This window comes from Bombus pyrosoma, linkage group LG10 (assembly GCF_014825855.1).
Source record: "Bombus pyrosoma isolate SC7728 linkage group LG10, ASM1482585v1, whole genome shotgun sequence".
In the NCBI taxonomy this organism is placed as follows: Eukaryota; Metazoa; Arthropoda; class Insecta; order Hymenoptera; family Apidae; genus Bombus; species Bombus pyrosoma.
Window position 1 is genome coordinate 1,099,315 of NC_057779.1, and position 26,635 is coordinate 1,125,949.

The 26,635-nt window shown below is 40.8% G+C and overlaps 1 protein-coding gene across 4 annotated transcripts in view; it reads right to left on the reverse strand.

Annotated features, from left to right (window-relative positions):
• The window catches only part of LOC122571301 (beta-1-syntrophin), a 364,855-nt gene that overhangs the window by 59,051 nt on the left and 279,169 nt on the right, over nt 1-26,635 (reverse strand). For all 4 annotated transcript variants that reach the window (XM_043734871.1, XM_043734870.1, XM_043734872.1 and 1 more), the window contains exon 4: nt 15,970-16,178. In XM_043734871.1, the coding sequence (XP_043590806.1) occupies nt 15,970-16,178 (209 nt within the window). The remainder of the gene's footprint in view (nt 1-15,969; nt 16,179-26,635) is intronic.

The window sequence follows — 26,635 nt, forward strand, 5'->3', positions numbered from 1 at the left end:
ATCAAATCTGACGCGCAAACAGAGACTCGAAGCTTATAAATAGATTGCGAATATTTATGCAAATTTATATTTTGATAAATACAACTAAAGAAATGGAACCTAAGCAGAGATTTACCTTACCCGTTTAATGTTGAAACTCTACTTTTGTGTATCATGTGTGTTGCGTGCATATTTGCACTCTTAAATTTGCCATAGATGTATCGAAATTCGCAGTCTACTTACAAACTACTCTTCCTGAAGGTGTACTAAAACTCGGGTGGATGACTTAATAATTCTGAGTGTACAATGGATTGGAGGAAGAAAGAGATAGAGCAAACGAAGAAGAACATAAACCGTCGTGCAATCGTATTTCATTATTTACGCGCGTGTCTACGGCCGAAGGAAGGATTATCGTTCTGACACGCAGATTGTTCGGGCGAAATCGCGCGCGGTCCACGCAGCCAGTTGCGAGATAATTTATCGTCGATGGCTGCGTTGCGAGCGTTGTCCGGTTCGATACGACGGGAACCTGAAAACACGCGGTCAACGTCGCCCCGTGGCGTCGTGCCCCGGTGATTTATTAAGAACGTCGCCGTCTGGTCGATTTATCGAGGAACCTCGCGGCGATCCGTCTCTCGCGTTCCAAACGGATGAGAAGAAACGCTCTCGACGAAGAAACTAATGACGTCGTTTCGCTGTGTCTGGTGCGTGACGAGTTGCGCAATTGCTAGAGGAAATTGGGGGAAATGGAAGAATATGTCGAGGATTTAACTCTAACTCTTTCTTCTTGATTTAGATAAGGCGATTTTTTGTGCCTTCGACGTGATATATCGACGTACGTAAACTGTCGGCCAGTAAATTAGGACATCTACTCGTAAATTCTTAAATTCTCACAAATTCTGGTTTAGTGTTTTACGGTATTTTAAGACAGATTATGATATTACATGGCAGATATGAGGCAAGTGATTTTTAACTTTGACCTAATCTCCTTGATTTAAAAAGACGATCTTTTGCGTCCTCAGCGCCGATCATGATTATTAGAACACCTGTTTGTTACATTTGTTGGAGAACTCTTGCAAATTTCATTTTATTTAGTACATTTCATCATAGAACAAGTATAAAGCAAATAACAGATTGGTAATAAAATAAATAAATAAAACTCAGTCGCCAGAAACCTTTCAGACATTTCCAATAGTCGGACGAGAAAATGTTTCGAAAGAAAGTTAATCAACTTTCAATCGAATACGAATAGCAATTTGAAGAATGCCAAAAAAAGTTTCATTTCGATGGACAGTCAAGATCATTTCCATTTTTATGTAACGCTATATATTTTATACCCCGTTCGATGCATTCTTTAATTTTCTACAAAAAAGTGTTTAGAAAAATGATTAGTCTAAAAGATATTTGAATTTTGATGTGAAACTTATCGCATAAAAGGCAAGAAAACATAAAATCCGAGAACTGGGTGCTACATTATCTTTCCTTGTCTTTAAATAAAATCATTATCGCGAAATATAAGATAATGAAAAAACGCATTGAATGTTGTACAAAAACAATGTATTTCTCCGTTTTAAAAAATATAAGTGACCCTGATCCTTCATCAATCGATTGAAAACTGATGGTCTTGTGTTCGAAGCATGTTTCTATCCCCAACTATCGAAGGTGTCTGAAAAATCGTACGGACTGATTTTCAGAGCACCTTGTATAATTAATCGTATGTCACCCTATAAATGATTAAAAAAAACGAGTGACCTTGATCCTTCATCAATCGATTGAAAACTGATCGTCTTGTGTTCGAAGCATGTTTCTATCCCCAACTATCGAAGGTGTCTGAAAAATCGTACGGACTGATTTTCAGAGCACCTTGTATAATTAATCGTATGTCACCCTATAAATGATTAAAAAAAACGAGTGACCTTGATCCTTCATCAATCGATTGAAAACTGATCGTCTTGTGTTCGAAGCATGTTTCTATCCAACTATCGAAGGTGTCTGAATAATCGTACGGATTGATTTTCAGAGCACCCTGTATAATTCATCGTATGTCACCCTATAAATGATAAGAAAAAAAAACGAGTGACCTTGATCCTTCATCAATCGATTGAAAACTGATGGTCTTGTGTTCGAAGCATGTTTCTATCCCCAACTATCGAAGGTGTCTGAAAAATCGTACGGACTGATTTTCAGAGCACCCTGTATAATTAATCGTATGTCACCCTATAAATGATTAAAAAAACGGGTGACCTTGATCCTTCATCAATCGATTGAAAACTGATTGTCTTGTGTTCGAAGCATGTTTCTATCCAACTATCGAAGGTGTCTGAATAATCGTACGGATTGATTTTCAGAGCACCCTGTATAATTAATCGTATGTCACACTATAAATGATAAAAAAAAACGAGTGACCTTGATCCTTCATCAATCGATTGAAAACTGATCGTCTTGTGTTCGGAACATGTTTCCGTCCAACTATCGAAAAATCGTGCGGACTGATTTTCAAAGCACCCTGTACAATTAATCGTATGTCACCCTATAAATGATAAAAAAAAACGAGTGACCTTGATCCTTCATCAATCGATTGAAAACTGATCGTCTTGTGTTCGGAGCATGTTTCTGTCCAACTATCGAAAAATCGTGCGGACTGATTTTCAAAGCACCCAGTATAATTAATTGTATGCCACCCTATATATAAATGATAATTCCTCTATAAAACAACAATCTTCTTATGATCCTGGAAACGACCTCACCAAACGCAGCCAACCAATTATCTCTTTGCGCTCTTGAAATTACCCCGACCAGGGGTAGCTCCACGATTCCCATAATCTCACCGCATACCAGCCTTCGAATCCCAAGCGTCGCGACTCCCAAAGGGGCGCGTCGTTCTTTAACCACCGTTTAGACGATTGAAACCGCGGTTTGAGCGCAGGTTTTACGGGTTCTCCGCCTTGGTCGTAATTGGAAGGCGTTAAAATCCCAGGAAGGGTAGCGCACGACGGATAATCCTGTGCGTTCCGCGGCCGATTACCAAGCGCGTACCAATAGAACGGCACTATGCGCGCTGCTTTATTATGCTCGGTGGGTGGGTGGTTGGGTAGGTGGGGGGTTAATTAAACGCCTTGAGTCCCATGGGACCCCGACCGAGACCATCCTCGAAGCAAACCTCCACCGCTCGAAGTTACTCTCGCTAAAAAATATGCGGAGGAAGCTCCACCAGCTTTATTACCGCTCGGATTAATTAAAATACTCTTAAACGGAGTATCGTTAATTTCCAGCTGGTAATTTAATAGCTGCTCCGGTGCGCACGAGCACGTGGTCTCGGATTTAATCTAACGCCGGATAGAGTAGCGGGTAAATGGCTCCGTCGAAGTGCAGCCGGCCTCTTGATGATTGGGTGCTTGCCTTTATGACAAACTCAAGTCAAAGAATAGAGCGACGGAGTATTTGTATCATTTCATCGCGGTTTATTAAATGTAAATTACAATTTCTCGAACACGTTCCATATCTGTGGTGTTCAATCCTAACGTGAACCATTAGGACAACCATTTTTATATTTCTTCGAACAATTGGAAGCTCAAATTGAACCCGATATGAGCATTAATTTACTCTAAATGATCATTTTAAATCATTGTCGAATCTTAAACACTTAGCCAACCGAATAGGGAGATCTCGCCTCTGTAAAGTACATGGCTGCGTAACCGAACGGGGAGATCTCCCTTTTTGACTTTTGCAACGCCTTTTCTTTTTTTTTATTGTTATTATTAGTTATCGTTTTCCAGGAATTGTTCCCAATTAATTGCGCCACTTGTTCTACTTTTATAAAGTACGGTATATAATAAAATAGACCAACCTAGTTAAAATTAATTAAAAAGTTATATTGTCAGTTATGACTAAATAAAGTTATAATCAGACGATACCACAGTGTAAAAAAATATTAAAATGCATTGTGAATTTTTAATTTCACGTTTAAGTCGTGTTATTCATCTTTAGTCATCTTTAATATTTGTAATTTTACAATATATACCTTTAATTTGATTTGTTATATAAACAATATGAAATCGTTAAATAAAATCATTACCGCAAAATATAATTGATCACTTAAATAATTTTTAGACTTCTTTGTTTTTTAAGCAGTGAATATCAGTCCTCGATACTTGGAAAAATGCGCGGTGGAAACGTATAGCTCGCTGTGGCGCGCGCGGTTGGCTAAATTGTTAAGATCTGCCTTCAGATTCGCCTCTGATTATCTTCCTACTTAATCACAATTACGATACGAATTCTAACAACGCTTTCGAAGTTTATTATTTAAAAAAAAGAACTCTAAAAGATGAAGTCACCCTTAACACGTGCCTTCGTACCCAGGAAAATCATCAATTTTTCCAAGGAAAATACGCCACACTCCCGTCTCGGTTCACAGAGAACGACAAACAACAGGAAGGGAAAAGGATGGACGCGATAAATTTATCGAGTTCACATATTGAATCTGTGGGAAGTGCGCGTGAGGGAGGAATGGGTTTCGTGGGTGCACGACGCCGGAATTTCGTCCCCTCTAATCTCGTATATACGAACGCAATAAAGCGCCGGCGTCGCGACGAAGGACAGCCGTGCACGCCTTCCCACCGCGTTGACACGGGAAACACGGTCCCCTGAATGGTAATCCGACCGGAAGATGGACGATAACGCGGTCCTTACTCCTCGCTTCCGGCTCGAACTCGCGCGATTTTATTCCGCGACGAATTTAAAGACTCCTTATTCGTTCGATCTATTATCTTCTTCCATCCCTCGTCTCTTCTTTCTGTTTAATACAAGCCACCTCAGATTCGCAAGATTTTGACTTGCCTCGGATCTTCCTCGTGGAGCATCTTTTGTTTCCGGCCAGAACTCGAAGGAAAACGCAGATTGTTCGTGGCTTCTCAATAATTTTATGATTAGAATTTTGGATAATATTAGTGATTTATGTTATGTTGCTACGAACGATTATTTTCTATTGTAAAGACTATAGGGGAGGCTTGTAAATTTATTTTCGTTAATTTTCTGATTTCGATGTTACTTGATGGCTGGAAGTATTTTAATATATTTACATAATTGGGAAGAGAAGTCGTTAAATTGAAAAATACAAAGCAATAAAAATGACTGATAAATCTACGTAATTCCGTGACAAACCAATGGCATATATTATTGCGACAATCAGTATTTTTGAAACGTTCAGAAAATGCTCAAAATATAATACATTTTATAGAGAGATGTAATAACGCAGGTACACTCTGTGATAAATTCTCTGCGGTTGTCGAGAAATTTTGTATTTTGGAATGTCGAATAATGCAAGTGGCGGATTTCGAATTTTCAGTATAAAATCGAAGAATACAAATGATACTGATGATTCGATTGCACCAATTTTCCCTGTTATTATGAACGATTGTTTTCCATATTATTTCGAATATTGCAAGCCGCTGAAATAGATGTTACATATCTCTGGTTAATGTTGAACGAGTGTATGCGTTAATGCTAGATTGAACTGTTATGAAACCGTGAATTGCGGAATCGCTGCTAAAGACTGGCCATAAATAATGCAATCGGCGTCCATTATCGATTAAATAGGCTGCTTTGATAAAACGATACCCGATATTACTTTGCTAACCATTCTGCCGGTGAAATATTCGACGAGAATTTGCTATTCAAATATCAACGCGAATCCTACCTCACAAAGCATTGTTTCTAAAATCTATGGCCCTTTCCAAATAATTTTCCTATCCGTGTAAAAAATATCGAAATTTCAAAAAATCTCCGCAAAAATTTTCAAATTTCCAAAGAACTCCTTGACGACATTGCCTCTCATGAAATCCTCGAATCTCGAACGTCGATAGCCTGCACCGTTTCACGTTGTAGAAACCTACAGCGTGAACGTTTCAGTCAGCTAACTTGCAGTCGAGAACGTTAGGATTTGGATTTGGGAAAATTTTAGACGAACCCAGTTGCAATTTCGCTAGGAAATTCGCGAAATCTAGAAATACAGTTTAGAAATACGATTAGTACGACCCGTTGGCTGAGTTATGGTAATGTTTGATCACTATCCGCCAACCGCACTATATGCTCATCCAGTTGCAGTTTGTATTAAACTATCATATTTAATATTTCAGTGTTTAGATGTTTGCTGTTGAGTCACAGCTTATATTAATATATCGACATACAAATAATTCCATTTGTTTATATAAATACCATTATACTATCAATAATAAACGCATGCAGTTAAGAATTTCAAATCACTACGTGTTCCATGGAACCCAGGAATTTAATACAACAAATCGAGTTAGAATATTATTATTTTCGAAAAATCTGTCAAAGTAAAGGAAATTTCTATCGATGTGTCTAACGTTAATGTCAAATTAGCAATTGACTCAAGAATCAGCCGATGATGTGCACAAGTACTATGAAAATAAATGTACCGATAAGAGAAACTCGATTTGTCCAATGTATCGGGGCACACACCCTCGTCAAGATTTGCATAAAAAGTATCGGGACGAGCGAAGAAGCGCGATGAGAAATCGCAGTCGCGTGTGTCGAGGCGAATAATCGCGACACCTGTCCATTGTACCCGGACTCGGAATTCATTACGGAAATCCAATTTACAATAGCTCGTTCGTCGAACGGCCGAACACCTATACAGGGGAAGGGGGGCGTTAATTAGTCCGGAGGCGCCTTGTTTGCCGATGTGATTTACCGGCCGTTGATCCAGGAACTTGGTTCTCATATTATTTAATAAACGATCCGGTCGGATATTCGGAGCACTTCCGGGTTGGAGGCAGAGGAGAGGATAATCTCGTGGAACACCGGTGCTAGAACGGTTTCGCCTGTTTATGGATTTTCCTGGTAAACGTTATGTTGCCGGCTGCTACGCTGATTACCCGAATAAATTGTATCGTTATCAAGGATCCTGGCTCGCGACCATTATTGTAAAATCGAGCCACCGTTCGTGACTCGATTTTGTGAACCTTGTTCTCCTCTCGTTCCCCTACGACTTTTGTTGTTCCACTCGCTAGACACAGAGACACCTACTTGTAAACGAGATATGATCAATCGAACGACTGTAGATCATCGAAGATTAACGCGGAATAGGCTACTGGTGAGACTCGACAGATCGATCGGTCGGTACAGAGTACAGTTGAATTCACATCAGTCAGCCACAGTCCACGCTTGTGATTTAGATCGATCGGCTATAGAATATAGTCTAAAATAGATTAGGCGTAGCGCACAGTGTGCGAATGAATAGCCCATTGAGGACAGTGTGATTCAGATCAGTTACAGATCGTTGTCCGATCGTAATTCACAACGATCGGCCAATAGATCGCGCCGATTTCAATATGAATCTTCGAATTTTGAAACAAACTACACGTTTGAAACAAGGGAGGATAAGACAGGGGAATGGGAAATCCTGCATAGTTTAACAGTGTCTTCTCCTGTCTCCCTCCTTTTTCTTTGTCGACATTCCTCTCAGCAGATTTCGAACAGAGTACGCTGGCTTAGCGAATTTACCTCTCGTGATTAATCGTTTCATTTATCGATTTGACAAAAAGAGGGCAAAATACCGTGGAGCGTATTGTCGTTGGTAATCCGTTATTCGAAATCGCATTTTCAGCCAGCAACGGACAAAGTCGTCGGATTGTTACGAGTTCGTCAATCGGCGTTCGTTAGAGGTCCTCGTTCCGATACGACTACCCATACGACTAATACGTCGGTATTAACTGATTATTCACGTGGTCCTGTTGAAACACCGACAACTTTGATTCGGACAACGTCAGGAACTAGGCTAAAATTTTCAAAGGGACACAAAGGGATCGCCATTAATCGGAGGTTGTGGAGGACTTTAATGCGATTCAATGGGAATTCTTTGGCGACACTTGCTCGTGTATTTTGCGGTTTAATGTCGCCGAATCTTACGCGTCGCGTGAATGGATGTATTTGCAAAAGGTAAATTTGAGGATAAATTTTGTTGATAGGATCGATGGTGACAGCTACATGCAGAAGATAATAATTGTTCGATATACCTGTTTCGTACGGTAGATTATATCGAGTAGTTTCTCTTTCGCTCTCGTTCGGCAATGGTATTACGCTGAAAATTAATCTCGAGCCTCCGCAAAAGCGATCCGCTTCGCGCGAGTAATCACTCGTTGGTAAACAGCCATGATAAACTCGCGTAATCCTGCGTGATTAACCGATCTGACAGGCTCGAAGCTCGTGTCACCTGTGATTTACCTGAATTCTTGCCCTGAATCATTAACCATCCTAACGATCTTCTGCTTGCATATCGTCTGTCCGTCTCCGGTAATTTAATTCTGATCTGTATCCTTGGATTCGTCGATTATGCGTTTCATTTGTATAATGATTTTGTTCTTTCAATTTATTTCTCAGGAGTAATTAATGTTGTAGGCTTGCGAGGATTGTGAATGTCCATTGGTACATCCAGTTGCTTCTAATAGAAATGTTCAACATTTTTCATCTTGACGAGGGAAACTAGCAACTCTAACAGACATCTTGCATGTAGAAGTTTAAATTAAGAAGAAAATTCAGAGCAACAAATTAAACATTTCTAATTAGTAGGAAATCTTCTTAGATTTTGGTTAAAACGTCGTTAAAACGTTCATTGCAAAATAAATCAGTGAAGCGGCTATCAAACTTCAAATAAATAGTTCAAATCTCAAAGAATCTACCAAACTTTTAATTTCTAATTTTGTACGAGTCCTCAATTCTGTCTATAGCTCGGTAGCTTGTCAACCGACTCATCTCTAATTTTTATACTTCATTCGACACATTCAATACAAATTCCTGCTTTTAAATTAGTTATTAAAGTGCCGTATTTAAACATAACTTCCTATTTCGGATAATATCAGCCTATCCATTAGGTTGTCCGAAAAGTTTCTTTCGTTTCATAAGGTGATAATAGATGAACAACAATTTCTGTTTTATATTATTTTAATGAATTAGGTATGATCCATTTCGTTATATTTCTATTATTATGTTCTTGCATAATTTAATAAACTAATATAAAACAAAAAAACATTGCGCGTGCGTTATTTCCTTATAAAACGAAAGAAACTTTCGGGACAACCTAATACTTTCGAGAACCACATAATTGTAGCAGACCTTCCGCGTTTATATAAAATTATTAATGGCAAAACCAGCTGCGCGTGTCTTTTGCAACAAATCAATCTATATGCACCGGCTGGACATATTAAAAAGAGATCAACATTTTTGCCGTCATCCATCGAAACATCTGCTATGTTTCTCGAAATCCACTAAGTAGAATTACTAAATGAACAAATCGATACGCTGAAAACGTGGACTTATTCTCTGGACGCTTATCTACTTTTAAAACGAAGTTCTAGAATACCCTCTTATCCTATTATACTTTTTAATAATATTATTTCTACTTTTTATTCCTTTCAAGCTTGCTTTCCCTACTATATTTACTATTACCATATTCTTTTCTACTTATTATTAGACTCGGACCGTAATATAATAATAATAATAATAATACTAATACTAATAACAATAACAATAACAATAATAATAATAATAATAAAATATGTCCCTGAGTTTTTACAATTCACGTGTCTTTTTTCTTTATCTGCGTGTTCTTTCCGAAAACGGAATTTGATTCTATTTGATTCTTCGGCCCTGGTAGCCGGCATTGCCTGATTATTGGTACGATCTTCAAACACTGTTAGCCGTCCCAGAGACGATGACAGATATCGGAAGCACCCCGCGGGAGAGTTTCCAACGACGGAGGAGGACTGAAAGGGGTGAGGCATTGGCAATCAGGTACGTTAATGCCAATCAATTATGTGCCGGGTACCTCGTGTACCCTTCCCCCCTTTCATCTTCCCCGAGCACCTTCGTTTGGTGGTTGGTCTTCATCGATACGCGAACGCTCGCGTACATCGGATATATTAGTTATCGATCTATCGTATCCCGAGTCGATATATTCGGTAGGTTAGTTTGGAGGGTCCATACACGATTGCGAACATTGCCGTGATCGGTAATTAGAACCAGGGAGATTGATATAGATATGTTTGCGTCAATTCGGGCAACTTGGTTTGTTTAATATTCCGAAGCTTAGGATTCTTTGGGGATACAGCATCGTCTAAAGCGTGTAAAATTCCGAAACCGCCTTTTAACCATTTGCGCTACCAATAAACTCACAGTTGCACGTGCCGTGCGCTACAATATAACATGCCTCATCGCGTCTGCGAGTGCAATCTTTTAAGCAGCGCCTCAGCGCGTTGGTAGGGTCTTACATAGAGAATTTTACACCGATATGAATAAATAGCATTTTATTTATTAACACTTTGACTATCACGCCGAAATCACATGTTTCGCTCAGGACGCCACGGGAGTATTTTTATTATTCGAAGCATATAACGGCAAGATAATAACAAATTGATGATGTAAGACAACATTCTTCCCCAATGGACCGTTTATCTTATTGGTGGTCACGGGTGACCACCGTGGCGCCTTGCTAACAGTTGACAGCGACATATTGTAACAAGGCTTCGTTTATTTCAACAAACCATTCGCATTCATTATTTCGTCGTAAGCAAAACGTACAGAATATATCGTTGAAACGTGTAGAAGATATTAGTAAACGGTATTTGCTCATTTTATATAGAACAGTAAGGTGTGTGTACACTTCTAATTTCAATTATATGATTATAAAGCAGCATTTACGATTATTTTCTAAGGTATGTTTATAATAATATTCGTACATTACCCCTCAAAGATATGGATTCAAATACAGTGCGTCGTTAGATGCAAGATTTGTTCTCATTTTTTTTTATTGATGTTCTAATAAAAATGTTTAATTGTTCAATGGGGCACTTTTTATTTCAAAGTATCTTCTATTCATCGGTTATATTCAAAATGCCCTGTCAATTTTCATTCAATTTTTACAATTGTAAGAAGTTCAAGCGCTTCGGTCATTAATGACCACCGTGGCGTCACAGGAGAAACCGTGGCCGGTCATATATGACCAACGTCAAATCGCAGTCAAAGCGTTAACACTAGGACTATCGATAGTTAACACGAAGTTATTTCTACCAAAGCCAGTCAAAATGACTGATCTTTAAAAAATACGTGATAATAGAATATTTTTATATTTATTAATTTATTACTTTCTTACAGAAGGAGTTCCATGTTATGTAGTACATTTTTGGTATTATTAATCCATCTGGGACTATGATCCCTAAACGAGGATTGACACATTTACAAAATTGTAGAACCAGTCGTTTTGACTGGCGTGGCATTTCTAGTGTTAGCATCCAGCGATCTAGCGATCGATCCGTAATTTTCCTGATAACTGACATCATCATATCGAATAATACGCAGTAAAAATGTTAAAAACGGGTGGGAAATTGAAAAACGAGGAAACTGGTTAATTGGAGTTCGATAAATACATTGCAGGGCCCTTTTACGCTTTGACAAGTACTAGTCATTTTGACTGGTATTGGTATAAGTAGCCTTGATACGGAATTATTTTCAGTTTGAATACATAGAAAACAAGATAAAATTCATTATATTATTCTTTTAGTTGCGAAAGTCATTACATCATTACGGAAAAAATATAACATGAAATAGGAATTTTAAAATAAAATTGTAAAACCAGTCAATTTGACTGCTGTGGTAGTTTTAGTATTAATAATCTATTCTGAAATATTTCCAAGATATCGATGACTCTACGTGACGCCGTGCACTCTGAAACTGTAGCTCGACGAACGACCGATCTGACTGTTAGTCGACGTGCAGCGTGCGTCATTTTTATTTCTGCGGCAAATGCCTATCAACGTGGTATACACGTCGCTGACGATTTTGGAACAGAAGCATCTCGACGTGCGTGTCACGTCTTTCTAGTGCAAGTGGTTAATCGTCCAAAATTCTGGAAACTGTCTCCAGAATTGTGTGTGTATGCGTGCGTGCATGTGTGTGCGAAGAAAGGGATTAGAATTTTTCTGAAGAAAGTACAATTTTGTAATTTTCCTTTGGACTATTCCCAGGAATAGTTCGGTCAAACTTGAAATGGAAAGAATCTGTGAAGAGATCTACGATAAACCTGAAATTCCACCGATCCGACTTTGATCGTAAATTAAACAGTATTCGTTCTGCAAACACGATTTTAAACGCGATCGGTGGATAACAGTTTCATTAATTTCTACAGGCATTTTGTTTCTTAACACTTTGGCAAGCTTTTCAACTCGTTCGAAGTGTAATCTCGAGTAGATTACCTAGAATTACCCATTAGCACTCCGATTTACAATAGGCTTAAATTATTTGATAGTTTTGCTTGGGCAGAAAAGTGGTGCTTAGTGCTTAGGACAATTACAGGTTTCGCAGGTTTATCAATCTCGAACGACTACATCACGGAACTCCAACCGCATTATCAACCCATCAATTTCAACCTTTCCTTTCCACTGACCACCGAAAGAACCCAACTATCGTTAATTCCAAAGGAAAACAATTTTACACGGCTATCAATCTCCTTATCGCGGAATGCCGCTCGTAACGCGATATGCTCGCGTGTAACTGGAAATTAACCAAATCATTAATTTGTTAGGGTGTATTTCTTTCTTGAAACACCGAGCTAGAATCGTTTGATATCGTTATTACTCTGTAAACGAAGCACCGACTAAACAAACAAACGTATTTCTAATTATATTTCTAAAGCGACGTGAATAAAGTATAGAAACGTTCGAGAATAGAATTCGTAGGAAATTGCACTTTAGAATGAAACACAATGCTTCGATCAAACAAAGAAATGTGCTGCAACTCGGAAATTGTGTTATTCAATAGCGTCAAATAAATTATTGCAGTGTTCGAGAATAGAATCGCTATTTCCCTGCAGTTAAATATTCCAGCACAATTTTCTCGCCAGATCTCGAGCTTCGTTCGAAACTCTTGATTTCTCTTCGACACCGGAGGCGTTAAGAAACTGCTAACCATCGAACCGTGTTTAAAAGCAAACGAAGGAACGAAAGAATCCACGGCGAACCAGAGGGAAAAGCAAACACGGAGAACCGCGAATTCGGTCGCGGTTCGTTTCCTTCGTCTCGAAGAAGAGGGTGCAAATCAGCCAGGTTTGTCGTCTCACGACGAAAGCCTGTAATTAACGATCCCCGATCGTTCCAAATAATTAAGCCGCGACTTGGCGACAATTAGTCACCGCCGTGTACGGACTTTCTTCGCCAATTACAATCGAGCAAGCCCTCCGGTGCTCGCGAATCACGCTATTTGATTCCAACGATTTCTCGTCTTGAGAACCGGAAAGAAGGGAAAAGAAGAAAAGAGAAAAGGAATAAAAAAGGGAAGAAAGCGTCAAAGAGACGGTGATTTGCCTCTCTACGCCAGGCAACGTAGGGAAACTTGCTGTTACGGGACGCTAAGATCGCTTCCGGCTGCAACGAGTTTTATCTCGGTTGCTAACGCCACAGTTTTATGGCTCGGTTATTCCATGCTTTGCGTGCTTATTTTTTCTTCCATTTCTACTTTCCGAACAAGTGGAAGTTGATTTCTGCGAATTGTATCTGTCTACTTTCGAACTACAGGCTGGACGAACAAAAAGTGGCGGATGTCCGAAATTAAAAGCACCGAATATGACTCGGGCAAAATTTTGTTAATTCACAAGTAAAGGGATAAAATTCTCACGCAGCGCGCGGTCCTTAGAATACGTACAACCGGGCGCCATTCGTCAGTACACCGAGGCGTAAAAGACAGGCGATGTTTTTCTTCGCAAACGTTCTCACGGCTGGCAACGAATCGTGTCGCTTAATTATCAGCGATTGTTCCCGCGCAACGGTGCTGGGTATCGCGTTCACTCGCGGAAAATATTCGCCGTAACGAAGTTTCCTGTCCGTGGCTACGTTCGTAGAAAGAATCCCGATATCTAATTATGCGGTCGAGCGTGGCGGTAACCGTAGCGATCCCGTTTTGCCTCTCGAACCGTCGCGCGTATTCGAGATAATTAAACGTGGGGAAAAGGGCTGGCGCACGAGCCTGGCATAAGAGGGGTTGGCGTGGCACAGCGACAGAAACGAATTTAAAAGCGAACACCGCCAGTTTGATCGCGTTGAGTAATCACGGGCGAATTGATTGGTAGGCTGCGGGGGTTAACTATTGTCGATCGATAGAGAGATCGCGGCGACAGATTCGGTCAAAGCGGTGGCCATTGTTCGCCGAATGGAGATCGCCAGCGATCCAACGATCCGGCAGCGGCGGGTAATTAGAGGACGGTTTAACGACGGACGCGTCATTACGCCAACGCGCGCTACGTTAACGAGCTTATTAACGAAAACTGTCCGCTACTTACTGAATCGTTATGATAATCTTGGAAACAGGCGTGCAAGGTGCTTTTCGGATTCCTTGATGGAAGTGATTTCCACAAAAATGTGATGACATCGTTGATACTTCGCTGTCTTTATGAAATAGTAGAAAATACTAACGGAGTATATATTAAAAATACTACATTCGTATCAAAGTGCAGAAGTATAAAACATGGATAATGATCGCGTAAAATGGCAGCTACATTCTCATGAAATCTCGTGCTCTACGAGACGATATTGCAAATATGTATTCAGTTTCATTGTTTTTTGTATTAGCGACAGAACGCCGTGAATTGTCAAGTGTGATACAACGAAATTCATGTCGTAGTCCGTTTTGTAAGAGTAGAAGTACTTGTTAGCCACTAGATGTCCGATCTTCTGCAATTTAGTTATACAGATACATACAATTAGTATGTCAACAATGTATTTACATATATTATACTTTAAGTAAAAATGGAAATCAGAGTGAGGAATTTTGATTGCTCACTCCGTAACCCTGTGCAGAACTTAAAGAAGATCTTCTTATTTGCATTTTATGTACAGTTATTTACCCATTGCACGGTATGTACTCCTTTTAACCCCAACTATTGATTCACCCATTTCATAAAAGGTTCAACTCCGACAAGAAACCTAAGCACGACTTCCAAAGAAGAAATTTAATCGCCTCCCTCCATTCACAATTCAATTTGGAAGAAAAGCAGCAAAGTAATTACCTAGAAATATCATCCCTCGGTTCATGAAAATTCTTAAGAACGCGGGAGTACGCGTCCCCTATTTCGTTCTCGGCGACGCCGATTAAGAATGTTTCGCTGTTGAGGCGCGTCGCGACGCTTTCGCCTAGGCTTTCGGGCACGCGGCAAATTGCCGGTATGCTCATGCGGGCTGGTTCTCGTTGAGAGGACTGCGTCACCCTCCATCAGAGCGAAACTGCTCGCGGAAGAGCAGTCTCAGCCTATTCGATTGCGAAAAACGCGAGAAAACGCGTCGAGAGCCAGACATTCGCTTCCATTCTGCTTCCTCTTTCGAGATTTCTCTTCCTCCCCGTCAACCCTTCTCCACCCATCTTTTTCTTAAACACGGTTCTTTTCAATATTTCCCTGTCTCTTTCTTAAAATTACTCTTTTTCTGATCTTTTACCCGAGATATTTTATCTTTTTCCCGTTTCTGTCCTCCTTCTTCAAAAAGAACTATTTCCTACCAGCTTTTCTCTTGACTCGATTCTTACCCATACTTTAGCAATCTTTTTCCATTTCCTGCCGCTCAATCACGATGACTACGCTACGCCGTTTTAACAGTCAACCCATTTCCTCGTCGATTCGCTTCGTTCTTATTTTTCGTTTTATTAGCATGTTGCTTTCTGTTCTCCGTCCGCTGTGTCGGAAAAATTTTTGATTCATCTCCCTGCCATCTCATCTTCGCGTGTTTGTTACGTATTACCCCCCCCCCCCTATTCTTACCGCTACCTTCTCAACTATTCTTATTTCCTCCTTCTTATTCATTTTTTAAAAATGATCTGTCACTTTCTATTCGTTGCTGTTACCTGTCCTGTATTTTATCTCTTTCTTCTTTTCGGTTTTTGTCACTCTAATCCCTCCCTCTTGCGTAATATAAAACGAGGAAGATCACTCACCTGAAGACAGTGTCTCCTCGCCAGCCAACCGATGTGCTGAAGCTGCGGCGGATCCGGAAGCGCGGAGGCCAGTCGCAGTGCCTTTAAAGTGAGAGCTGCCAGCGCCGAGTGCAGAGCGTTGAACCACACACTCGCCTCCGCGTTGTCTGCGGCTCTTAACCAGCACTCGTGCACTCCATCCGGGGAATGCAGCTCCAGGATTCGACCCTCTGAAAGTAGAAAACAGCTGCGTAAGAAAATCGTTCTTTTTCGATCTCCAGAAGTATTCTCTTATTCTATCAGCGATTAATAACGTTTACTTTAAAACGTTTAGGTTGTTACCACGATACAATGAATTTCAATTTTCGTTTTCTTAAGTAACAAGAAATCTAGCGTCACAGTTGACAAACAGGAGTGTTACGACCGTTCGCGGAGAGACGCGATCGCGAGGAAAGCGCGTCAGCGGGAGGCGTAAATTCTCGCTACGATTCAGAAAATCGACGCCGCGAATTGGTCGTTCCTCTGTGTCTGTTAAGATGACAGAGGTGGTTAATTGAGATTAACACTGAATTAACAGAGTTAACAAAAATGATATATTTGACAATATATACATAAACAACAGTATAATGATGCGCCACAAATTATTTGAAAGATGATGCAATTAGTGTGATATAATGATTCGACTCGACTTTACAATGTACTTTGTATTTGATAGATTGGACGACTTGTAATTCGTTGGAGACTTTTAGTGCATTTCGTTTGGATCCTCGATCGATACTGATTGCCCTTCGATGGGCCCTTTGTGTTCCATGGGAGACGATCCCCACCATGCCACCGATCACGCCACTGATCACGCCACGATCACGCGTGTCACCTTATGAGTGTGTTTAAAATAACGAAACGAATCGACGTTTCTAGAACTCGCTCTGTTTGATGTTGGCCGCTACATTGTATATGTTGGGCTACTTGATGCGATGCCACGAGCGACGGTTAGGAATAACGGCCTATGGAAAGCCACGTGGCGTAACAAGGAGGAAATGAGAACTCGACAGTGGCGGATCTTAAATTTTTACTAGTCGATCAAAAGATTTAGAAAGTTTAACGTAAAATATCAATAAAAGATTTGTCAATAAAAGATTTTCTTCAAATTTGAGATATTTCTTAACGATTGGGTTTAAATGACCGAAAGAGGTAACGTTAGATGTTTCGTTTTATTGAAGCAAACGAATGTCCTAAAGATAGCACGAAAGAATACGTGGTAAGATATTATCTCCAACAGATGTTCCATCCCGAAACAACCCCAATAGAAGAACGTTGCTTCCCTTACGAACTCGTCCCTTTACCTCTAATATCCCTCGATCCAGACAGAAGGGGGGCTATCAGGTTTCGGACTTAATAGTTTTCGCATCACGGTCCCGGGCAACATTATAAAGGCGCCATATAACTCGGCGAGTGGATGACAACTCAATTTCAAGTTGAGCCTGACGTTGTTGCTCGCGTGCACCCTTCGCGTAACAGACTAATTCGAAGCTGAAGGTATCGTGACTGCTTCAAATAGGCGCGCGCTTTTTCGCCTGTGTGTGTCTGCGTGTTAGCTCGACTTAAAACGAAAAACTTTCTATTCAAATTCCTCTCACGTTCCTACGTTTAACATTTTTGATACTTCATGCTAAACTTCTACGAGTGAAAAGTTCTAGAAATCCCATATCGATTTCTCCGAGCTGAAAATCTAATTTCCAGACGAAATGGGGCGAAAGTTTAGGATATTCGGGTCTCTTTAAGAAATAAGAAGACGAGTACGAGGAACCTGAGAAGCTAGGGTCAAGATAGATATAGATTTCAAGCGCGCAACGAAGAATAAGCGACATCGCAGAAAGGCTAAACACGACCACGTCGACATCGTCTAAACGCTACCCTGTAGCTGGTTACCCTTCGTCCGCGGGGTTGGACGGCAACTAGCGAAAGCGGCGATAACAAACGTCCATCGTCTTTTATATAAAGTATCCACTTCCACATTCGTTTTTCTTCCATGCTTTTAAGCGATAACGAACGCTGCCAACCCCTTGAGGACCGAGGGGTGTTATTGATGCAGCGAGTTAGGGGCGGAACGATTAACCCTCCATGTTTTTCTTCTGGGAGAAATATTTCGATAAGACAGACAGGGTGTCTTCCCAGATGGATCTTTAACAGTTTCAGGAATTTCAGAGGGTCGAATGAATTCTTTAAAGTAAATATATCTTCCATATTCCTCTCCCTCTTTCGTATTATACGAAAGCTAACTCCGTCATTAGTCGCAGAATCTTTTTACCCGAGCATTCAATTCATTGGCCGATTAATCTAGCAGCTTTTCTAGCCAATCATCTGTGCCATAAACACCGCAAGCCTTCGCAAGAAGCTCGACGTTACCCCTAAATTGCACCTTTCAGTAGCATCCCGCCGCTATCCTCCAGCAAAAGCCAGAAGACGGCACTGTATAATTTTCCGAGTAGCCAAAGAAACTAGCAGCCATTGCCGGGCTCGAGAATCCGCCGAGTAAGGAGACAATACAATTGACGCGGTCGACGCGGAGTGTCGTTAAAGTTGGCAAGCCGAGCTAGTCGCCGGAAACGAGTCCCTCAGTTCGTCAAACCGTCCCGGTTAATTGCTCGCGACGGATACGCAGCTTCGTTTAATTAACGAAACAACCGGGCTTGCCTCTCGTTCTATCGTCGCCTCTCCACGCGGCTCCCCGCCTATATATTCATTCGTCAAGCTTTTCTATCCGGCGTGGCGCGTTCCAGCCGCGGCGTTTCTCTTTCAATTTTCGCCTCTGTGTACCAGCCGCGGAGCGTACGTGGAACGTGACCTGGTAATCTCGCTTCCGGTGTTGTGTATCCGGGCGTAATTTGCGCGCCTTTGACCAGCCATCCGTGGCGAGCGCAAAACCGAGCGAACGCCGCGGAGGATCCTTTGTTTCTGGCGGCGTCGCTCGAAAACAGGCCGATAAGGTTAGTAAATTAGAGGGGGTGCAGCCGGCAAAAAGCCCGGGAAAAGAGGATTCGTCGTAGCTGCGCGGCCCGTTTTCTTCTTCCTTCTTTTGCACCGGGTAGTCCGTCTTTTCCTACCGCACCGGAGGGGGTTGGTTTCCAGGACGGCGCGCAACCCCGAGGGATTTTTCTTCCCCGTTTGAAGACGGTAAAAAGATTTATGGCCCCTCTTCTCCGTCCACCGGCTTTAATTCAAATTTCCTGTTGCGGGATTTCCTTTTCCATCCCCCTTCTCCTTTAACCCCTGCCACCAGCAAGAGGACGGGAGGGGAGGGGTTAGTTCGTGACATCCAACACGCTCCCGTACCGTCGTCTTAACTGCGCACTCCTTTTACGATTGCAAAATACGCATTTATGTTTTGAAGACGGTTTTCCCTTCAGCTCGGTGTTATTTTGACAAGATTGTCTCCAATAGTTTCTACAGCTACAATTCGTGTCTCGATAAATCGACTGCTCGTGGAATATTCATCTTTTCACTTCATCTTTATATTAGGTTGTCCGAAAAGTTTCTTTCGTTTTATAAGGAAATAATACACGCACAATGTTTTTCGTTTTATATTAGTTTATTAAATTATGCATGAACATAGTAGTAGAAATATAACGAAATGGATCATACCTAATTCAATAAAATAATATAAAACAAAAATTGTTGTTCATCTATTATCACCTTATGAAACGAAAGAAACTTTTCCGACAATCTAATACCTCGAACACTTTATCCTACAATTTACTTCTCTAACTCAATGATCCTTTTATTTGTGATTGAAGAATTGTAGCTGATTAAGTTGATCTTTACAGACGTGGAATTCTGGAATAGATGTATCACGTGAGTCTGACATCTATGTGATCAGTCTTGACTGTGTTAAAGGGCTACGCGAAGTTCGAATGTTGTAGACAGACTATGGCGGTTTTGAATTTATGTAAAATTCTAGGATGTAAAATTCCACGAACATATTCGACGAATATGAAACGAATTTCTACTTGTGTTCATAAAAATATTAATTTTCATAAACATTGTTCTTCTTCCGGGTGCAGAGAATAAAAGATATCTGATAAACGAACGACATCCTTCTTAAAGATTATTTTCCTCGTTACCATCTTTATTTTTTAATATTTGTTTTCTTCAAGCTTCTTCTTATTCTCTCGGAATAAAACTTTATCAGGCTTTTTCTTTGTTCCTAAAGAAGCACCGTATCTTTTAAACCTTTCATCGCTATTTTACTTCCATCTCGTACCACGGCTCTCCCGTTCTTTATATCTTTTTTATTCCTTTCTCAGGTGAGCGTTAACCATAGCCACGCGATGCGTCGACGAATCGTTAAACGTGACTCCATCCGCGCTCACTTTCCCCTTTTTCTTTATCCGCCATTCGACGCGAAAGGATTCCGGCTTTCGGTTTCACGTTACCACGAGTAATGTATCCTCTCTCCCTCCCTCTGTGTCTGACCAATCGACCGCGTCTACTCCGCGAGAAAACTACGTAACCGAGCTCCTCTTTTGTTGGCCCGCGAAAGTCAGACGATAAGCTTGAGAAACAGACACTCCCTCGGCTATTTCCTTGCGTTTCCCGCCTTTGTATCTTTCGAATGTGCCTGCGCTTTCACGACCACCGGTTACGATTTAGTTTTAAACCTTTAGACCGTTGCTTCTATTTATACTAAAAATATCGGAGAAAATGATAGAATAATTAGAATTGTACATAAATTATAGAACGATGATCGCAATACAGGACAGTTAACTGCAAGATGAAATCGTGTGGAAAATTGTAATTGCAGAATTTGAGATTGAAAAAAAGGAAGGAATTACTTGTACCGTGTGATATGTTTTTTTAATCACTTTTTATTTCAATTTTTTAACTTCGTATATATGCCATTTATCCTATCTGATATAGCATAGAAAATGAAAGTTGCCATAGCAATAATCATTTCAAACATGTTACTTTGGATTATGCGCGTTATACGAAGAAAATACCCGTACAGCACGATTTCCTATAACGCGAATTCATATAGCGTGTAACCTATTAACCGCGTTATGCGGCAGTCTACTGTATAGAACAACTAACAACAGCTGATAATGTAGAATAACTAAATTATAGAACGATCGTTATTAAATTAGAGGTCGTCTATGAAATTGTAGAATTCGGAATTGCATGAATGATGGTTTCACTAAAAATATAAAATTATAAATCCATGGCGGCTCGTCTCTAAAAAAAGGAAGAAATTGCCAAATTTGCTGCAACTACTCGTAAAGTACGAGGTTTTGTGCAAACAGCATAGGAAAAGCGTTTGGTGTCTTATCCGTAAAAATCATACATCGTACGAATGGCAAATTAGTGGGAAGCGCCGCGAGCAAAGTTCTTCACAGTTATAGAAAATTGCTGTCGAAAGTAGTCGGAATTTCGCGTTTCTCCGGTTAATTTCGATGGGCCATCTCCTTCAGTAACCCGGGGAACAGTTTTAAAGTGCGTTCGCGGCGAAATTCCGGCGCCTCCGCTGGAATATCCTGTTAGAAAGTTTTTCTCACCCCTTTTTCTTCCTCTTCTTCGGCCCTCGCCACTGCGCGAATTTGTCGCGAATAATTTTCTTGATTCTTAACAATGATAGATGGCTCTTCTTCGCAGTTGAATTCAAGATTTTTAAATTTCAGAGGCTAGTGACACAGGTAATTTGAAAATTATCCCCTTACTTTTTCTTTCTAAGCACCGTATCGTACCCTTTAGATATTACGAAAGCACGGACTCTTTGAAATTTCAATCTAAAGTTTCAGGGCAATTTAATAGAAGCTTTCCCGCGAAAGAAGATAATTTTACAAACAACGTTGAAGCGAAGTTTGGTGAAGGTTAAACTAAGAGAATTTATAAATCTCTGTAGCTTCAGTATCATCATTCATCGAAAGATTAATCCCTAGCCTTACGACCTTTTTATTAAATAATCGTTTCTCTAAAGCTATCTTGATGCGGTACACTGAAACATTATACGTAGCTTGTATTTAAAGATGCTAATTGAAGAATTGAAGGTAAAGTTAGGGCAGAAATGAAATGATTTTACAAATATAATCTGTTTTTATCCAACAATTATCATAATAAGTGCTCATGCATACGTACGGATTTGATATTACAAGGCAAGGGATTAAACCACCACTTTAAACGGGGTGAAACGAATCGAAATGTACGAGGCAACAACGTGACAGAATGACGTGAAATCGACGACAAATTTCACACGAGAGGAAGTCGCGGATGTATCAACAAACAAGGGAACAGTGGAGGACCGATCGATGCTCGCCTTTGTTCCAGCCAATTGTCGGCAGCATTAGCGAGGCAAACGAGACAGCCATGTAACGAACTCGTTCGTTGGAACAGGCTGACAATTGGTGTCTCGCTGGAGCTGCTATCGTTCTCGCTTTGAGATAATAAAACCTTTGGATTCCTTTGCCACGACGCTTTCAACGCCCGACGACTATGCTTCTCGCTAGCAGTTACGAAAAGAAGGAAGACCTTTCCCGCTGGTAAATCCTAGCCACCATCCTCTTACTCTGGCTTCAACGTCTTTTTTTAATCTTTTAAAAGGATCAGTGTGGAGCTGGGGAAACGAAAGCGATTCCTCGTGACGCGTTACAGCACTTCCGTTTCAGGGTATCTTTGCCGAGGACGTGTCGCCTTCCAATCGTATAAAATGCTAATTCTTTTGGCTTTTATAGCGTCTGGATTTTATCTTTTCAGAGGTTCGATCGAAAGTTTCTCCTTGCTAGCGGCGAAGACTTCACCTGCATGGCTTATGACACGGTTGGGACAATTCTTATTTTTAAGAGATAGAATTTCGCTTATTTATCGATTAGGGAAATTTTTTTTTTATTTTATTTTATTTTAAGTAGTCTCGAAATTTTCAAAAGTCGAAAGGGTTCAACGAGAGGAAAAACACAAGATCTTGAAAGATCATGAAAATTTAAAAGGAGAACGACATAGGGAAAGTCTAAATACAATATAGTTAACAAAATAGTTTCAATGTAATCTTTTTATAGTTTTCAAGTCGATCGATTAAACTGATCAAAGCAACGACTAAAGTTTCTAGGGATTGTAAATGAATGGTACACGGTAAGAGATGAATGTTCGTTCTATTAATTCTTCTCTCAGATGGGGCAAATCCTCAGATACCGCGTTACTTTATTTCTGTTCCCGATGGTATCGTTACATTCTCTTTCACGAATGAAAAATAAAAGAAGCGCGCCAACGTTGCCGCGCGGTAGATCCTGTAATTCGTTTCGGAGGAAATTGCGGGATCTCTGATACCTCAAATGTGCATCGTGGAATCCCAGCTTCTCTACTTTTAAGGATTCCACGACTGCGACCACCGGTTAGTAATTAGAAATTATCGTACGCTTAATTCGCCGTATTGTATATTAAGGAACAAGAGAATTTTTAGACAATTCCTCTGTTTTTATTTTCTTCTTAAACGAAGGTCCATACAACCATATTCGCATAAAACTCGCCTATAAAACGATAGTTAAAACCGCAATCTAAAAGTGCCTAAATTCTGATAACTTTACACTGTACGTACATCCGGTTCGTACGTAGTCAGACGTCGAGTAATGCTCGAGTGTTTTTCATATTTAGATATTAAATTTCCAAGTCAGCTATCAAATATTATATCTATACATGAAATATGTAGCATACATGAAATGTAGCAAATAATTATCTTTCCATGTCCAAGTAAGCAAAACGATTAATCAAGAAAAAAATGGGAAACGAGAAGAAAGTACACGCAAAGAGCAGAAACAGGTCAGTAGCAAGTAGAAACAATCGAAGCATTCCCAGAAACGTATTCTTTCAAATCAGCCACGTTTTCCAGCATTTTGCCCCGCGCTCATTCGCACATATTCAGCATTCTCGACTCCAGGACGTTTTGAAAGGAACCAGACGTCCACGAGTGGTCGAACAGAGCGAAATGTGGCGTGAAGGGAAGAGGACAGAAAACGGGGTTTCATGAGCCACTTGTGAAGATAATCTGACAATCTGTGCCAAAGGCAGGTGTTGCACGCGCAGGTGCCGCCACGCTTCTAGGGAATGCGAGGCTCGTTTTAAACGTCGAGCTCGGCCTGGCTTTGCCGGGTCGCGCGTATTCAACGTGCTCCCGTCCGCTTTCGAAATATCGCAGGCAATTTAGTCCCGCAAAATGAATTGTTGAAACCAGCCCAATTCTCGGTGACCATTGTCACGTTGTTTCGTTGCTCGCGGAAACGTGTTAATCGTCTCTTTACCGAGTCAGCCTCGCGTTCAAACAATTTCATCCTCGGCGTTCGGCCGGAAAATAACGTCAAGGTAGATGAGTCGCGTTGTATATGTAGCGATAGTGTGGTTTAAGAATTTAATATCATGACTCTGGTGTGTTGAATATCACCATTTTTTCCAGGATTAACCGAGAGCCGAGTTATTAAATTCTTGATGAACAACGCGTACAAAAATAATTTAAGTTTCAATAATCGAACACGAAAACTTTAATAAACCACTGAGCGAATATTTATGCTACTGTTATCGAGCGAATGAATATTGATTCGCCGAATATAGTCATAGACCGGCATGCATAATGCCACGTGCAAATTTGGTTACACGTGGCAATAATGCGAAGTCTTCGAGAATAACTTGTGATCGATGTGCGCGAGAATTTCGAATGAGTCGTTAAACTATGAGAGTCGTTTAAATCGTTTACTTCCTTTGCATTCTTAAAGCATTATATTGCGGTATTATATTGCGGTATAATAGTTACAAAGTTGTATAATCGCTACATTTATTCAACAGATGATATTTAATAAACTATATCAATTATTAACCGAATAATCTTCCACAAGCTATAATTCCGTCATACTCTTCCTAACGAATCACCCATTGAATCTACCCTCTCGCAAATCCCTTTCAGAAATCATTTTCTCGGATCAACTCTATCAACTTATTTCGAAACCGAGCATTTTCGAACACCATCTCGTCCGGCAGAATTACGCAGTCTCTCGATGACCCTATTATTTGTGCATGTTCGCGTCTCCGTCAGTGAAATGCGCCTTAAATCCTCGTTGGTCTCTGTCCGCATAAATACACCGGCAGTCTCGGTTCCGCGGTAGAATCGAGGCAGATCCACGATGGATGAAGGAAGAGGGTGCATCCGTCGACGCGTCCTCCCTAAGCTACTTACCGTCACCCTCTCTAAGCTGACTATACAGCGCGGGTCCAGCTAAGGGGTAAACTTGGCATCTCCAATTCAAATAAGATTTGCACGTCGGTAACGGGCGTGTAGGCGGTTCGAGGTAGCCTTGGCCGAGCAATGGCGTGAGAGAACAACGCGTAATCTAGTCGCCCGCAGAAATCTGCCGTTGTAATCGATCCTCGAGAGGCTTGTATTCTTTGATAACGTCTCTCTGAAGCGTCTACCGTTTCACTCGCTTCTCGCCTCTCTCCATTGCTCGCAGTCTCGACGAACGATCGATGAACGCAAACTGGAACGTGTTTCTTCGACGAGCACAAGGCTTTCCGGAGATCGATGCCCTGTGGTGGATCTCCCCGAGTCTCGCCGATGGCCCTTGGATTTGGAAGGGAAATTAGCTCCGGACCGAATCTCCGGATCGTTTTAACGGAGTACTTCGAGCTGCCGCGATATAAATCGCATGGACGTTTTTTAGTCGACGCGATCACGCGTTTACTCTTGAGTTATAGCGACTTTACATTAAGCCTTCTGTAGACCAGGCTTCTTACATTCTCGGAAATTTTGGCTGTACGAAGTCGTCATGTGTCGTGGAAGAACACAACGTCCCAGTTGCAAGCTCTTAATAGCATTAACTGCGCGAACCTAGGCCGTGGAAGCTTCCAGCATCTGGAGAATTCACCGGCGTTCAAATCAAAGATTTCCCCGCCGTGTCCCTTCTGTGGGCTCCACGCGCTCTATTGCAGCTTTTCTAAGTTTCTCATAAGAAACAAATGAACCCAATAATTTAAAATTTTGACTACCACGCCGAAATTACATGTTTCGTTCAGGACGCCACAGTGTTTTAACATAGTGCACCGTTAGGTGCAAGATTTGTTCTCATTTTTTTTATTGATGTTCTAATAAAAATGTTTAATTGTTCAATGGGGCACTTTTTATTTCAAAGTACCTTCTATTTATCGGTTATATTCAAAATGCCTTAACTATCAATTTTCATTCAATTTGTATAATAGTAAGAAGTTCAAGCGCTCCATCAAGTCACCAATGATCACCGTAACGTCACAGGAGAAACCGTGGCCGGTCATATATGACCAACGTGGCAAAAGTCAAAGTGTTAACACGTTGACTGTGTCACGTCGGAAACACAAGAAATCACGAATAAGGTGAAGAAATTGAACTTCGTATATGATGATGGAATTTTTATTATATAAATCCAGCAGAGTAACGGTTCAAAGTGTTACAACAGAATAATGTCTTGAGCGCTAATTTAGGAGGGTTTTTATATTGAGGTTTTAGTCCCTTTGGAGGAGTTACCGTCGGATGTATATCAGAGGCGGCTATTCCGTTACTGTCTGGTTATTATTTCGATAGCTGTGGCATGCAGGATGTTTCGTCTACATGATTACTGTTTCTGAGCGGATGGCCTTCTTGAGCGTGTAGCAACTCCCACGACACCCGTATTCGGGTGGCGCTTAT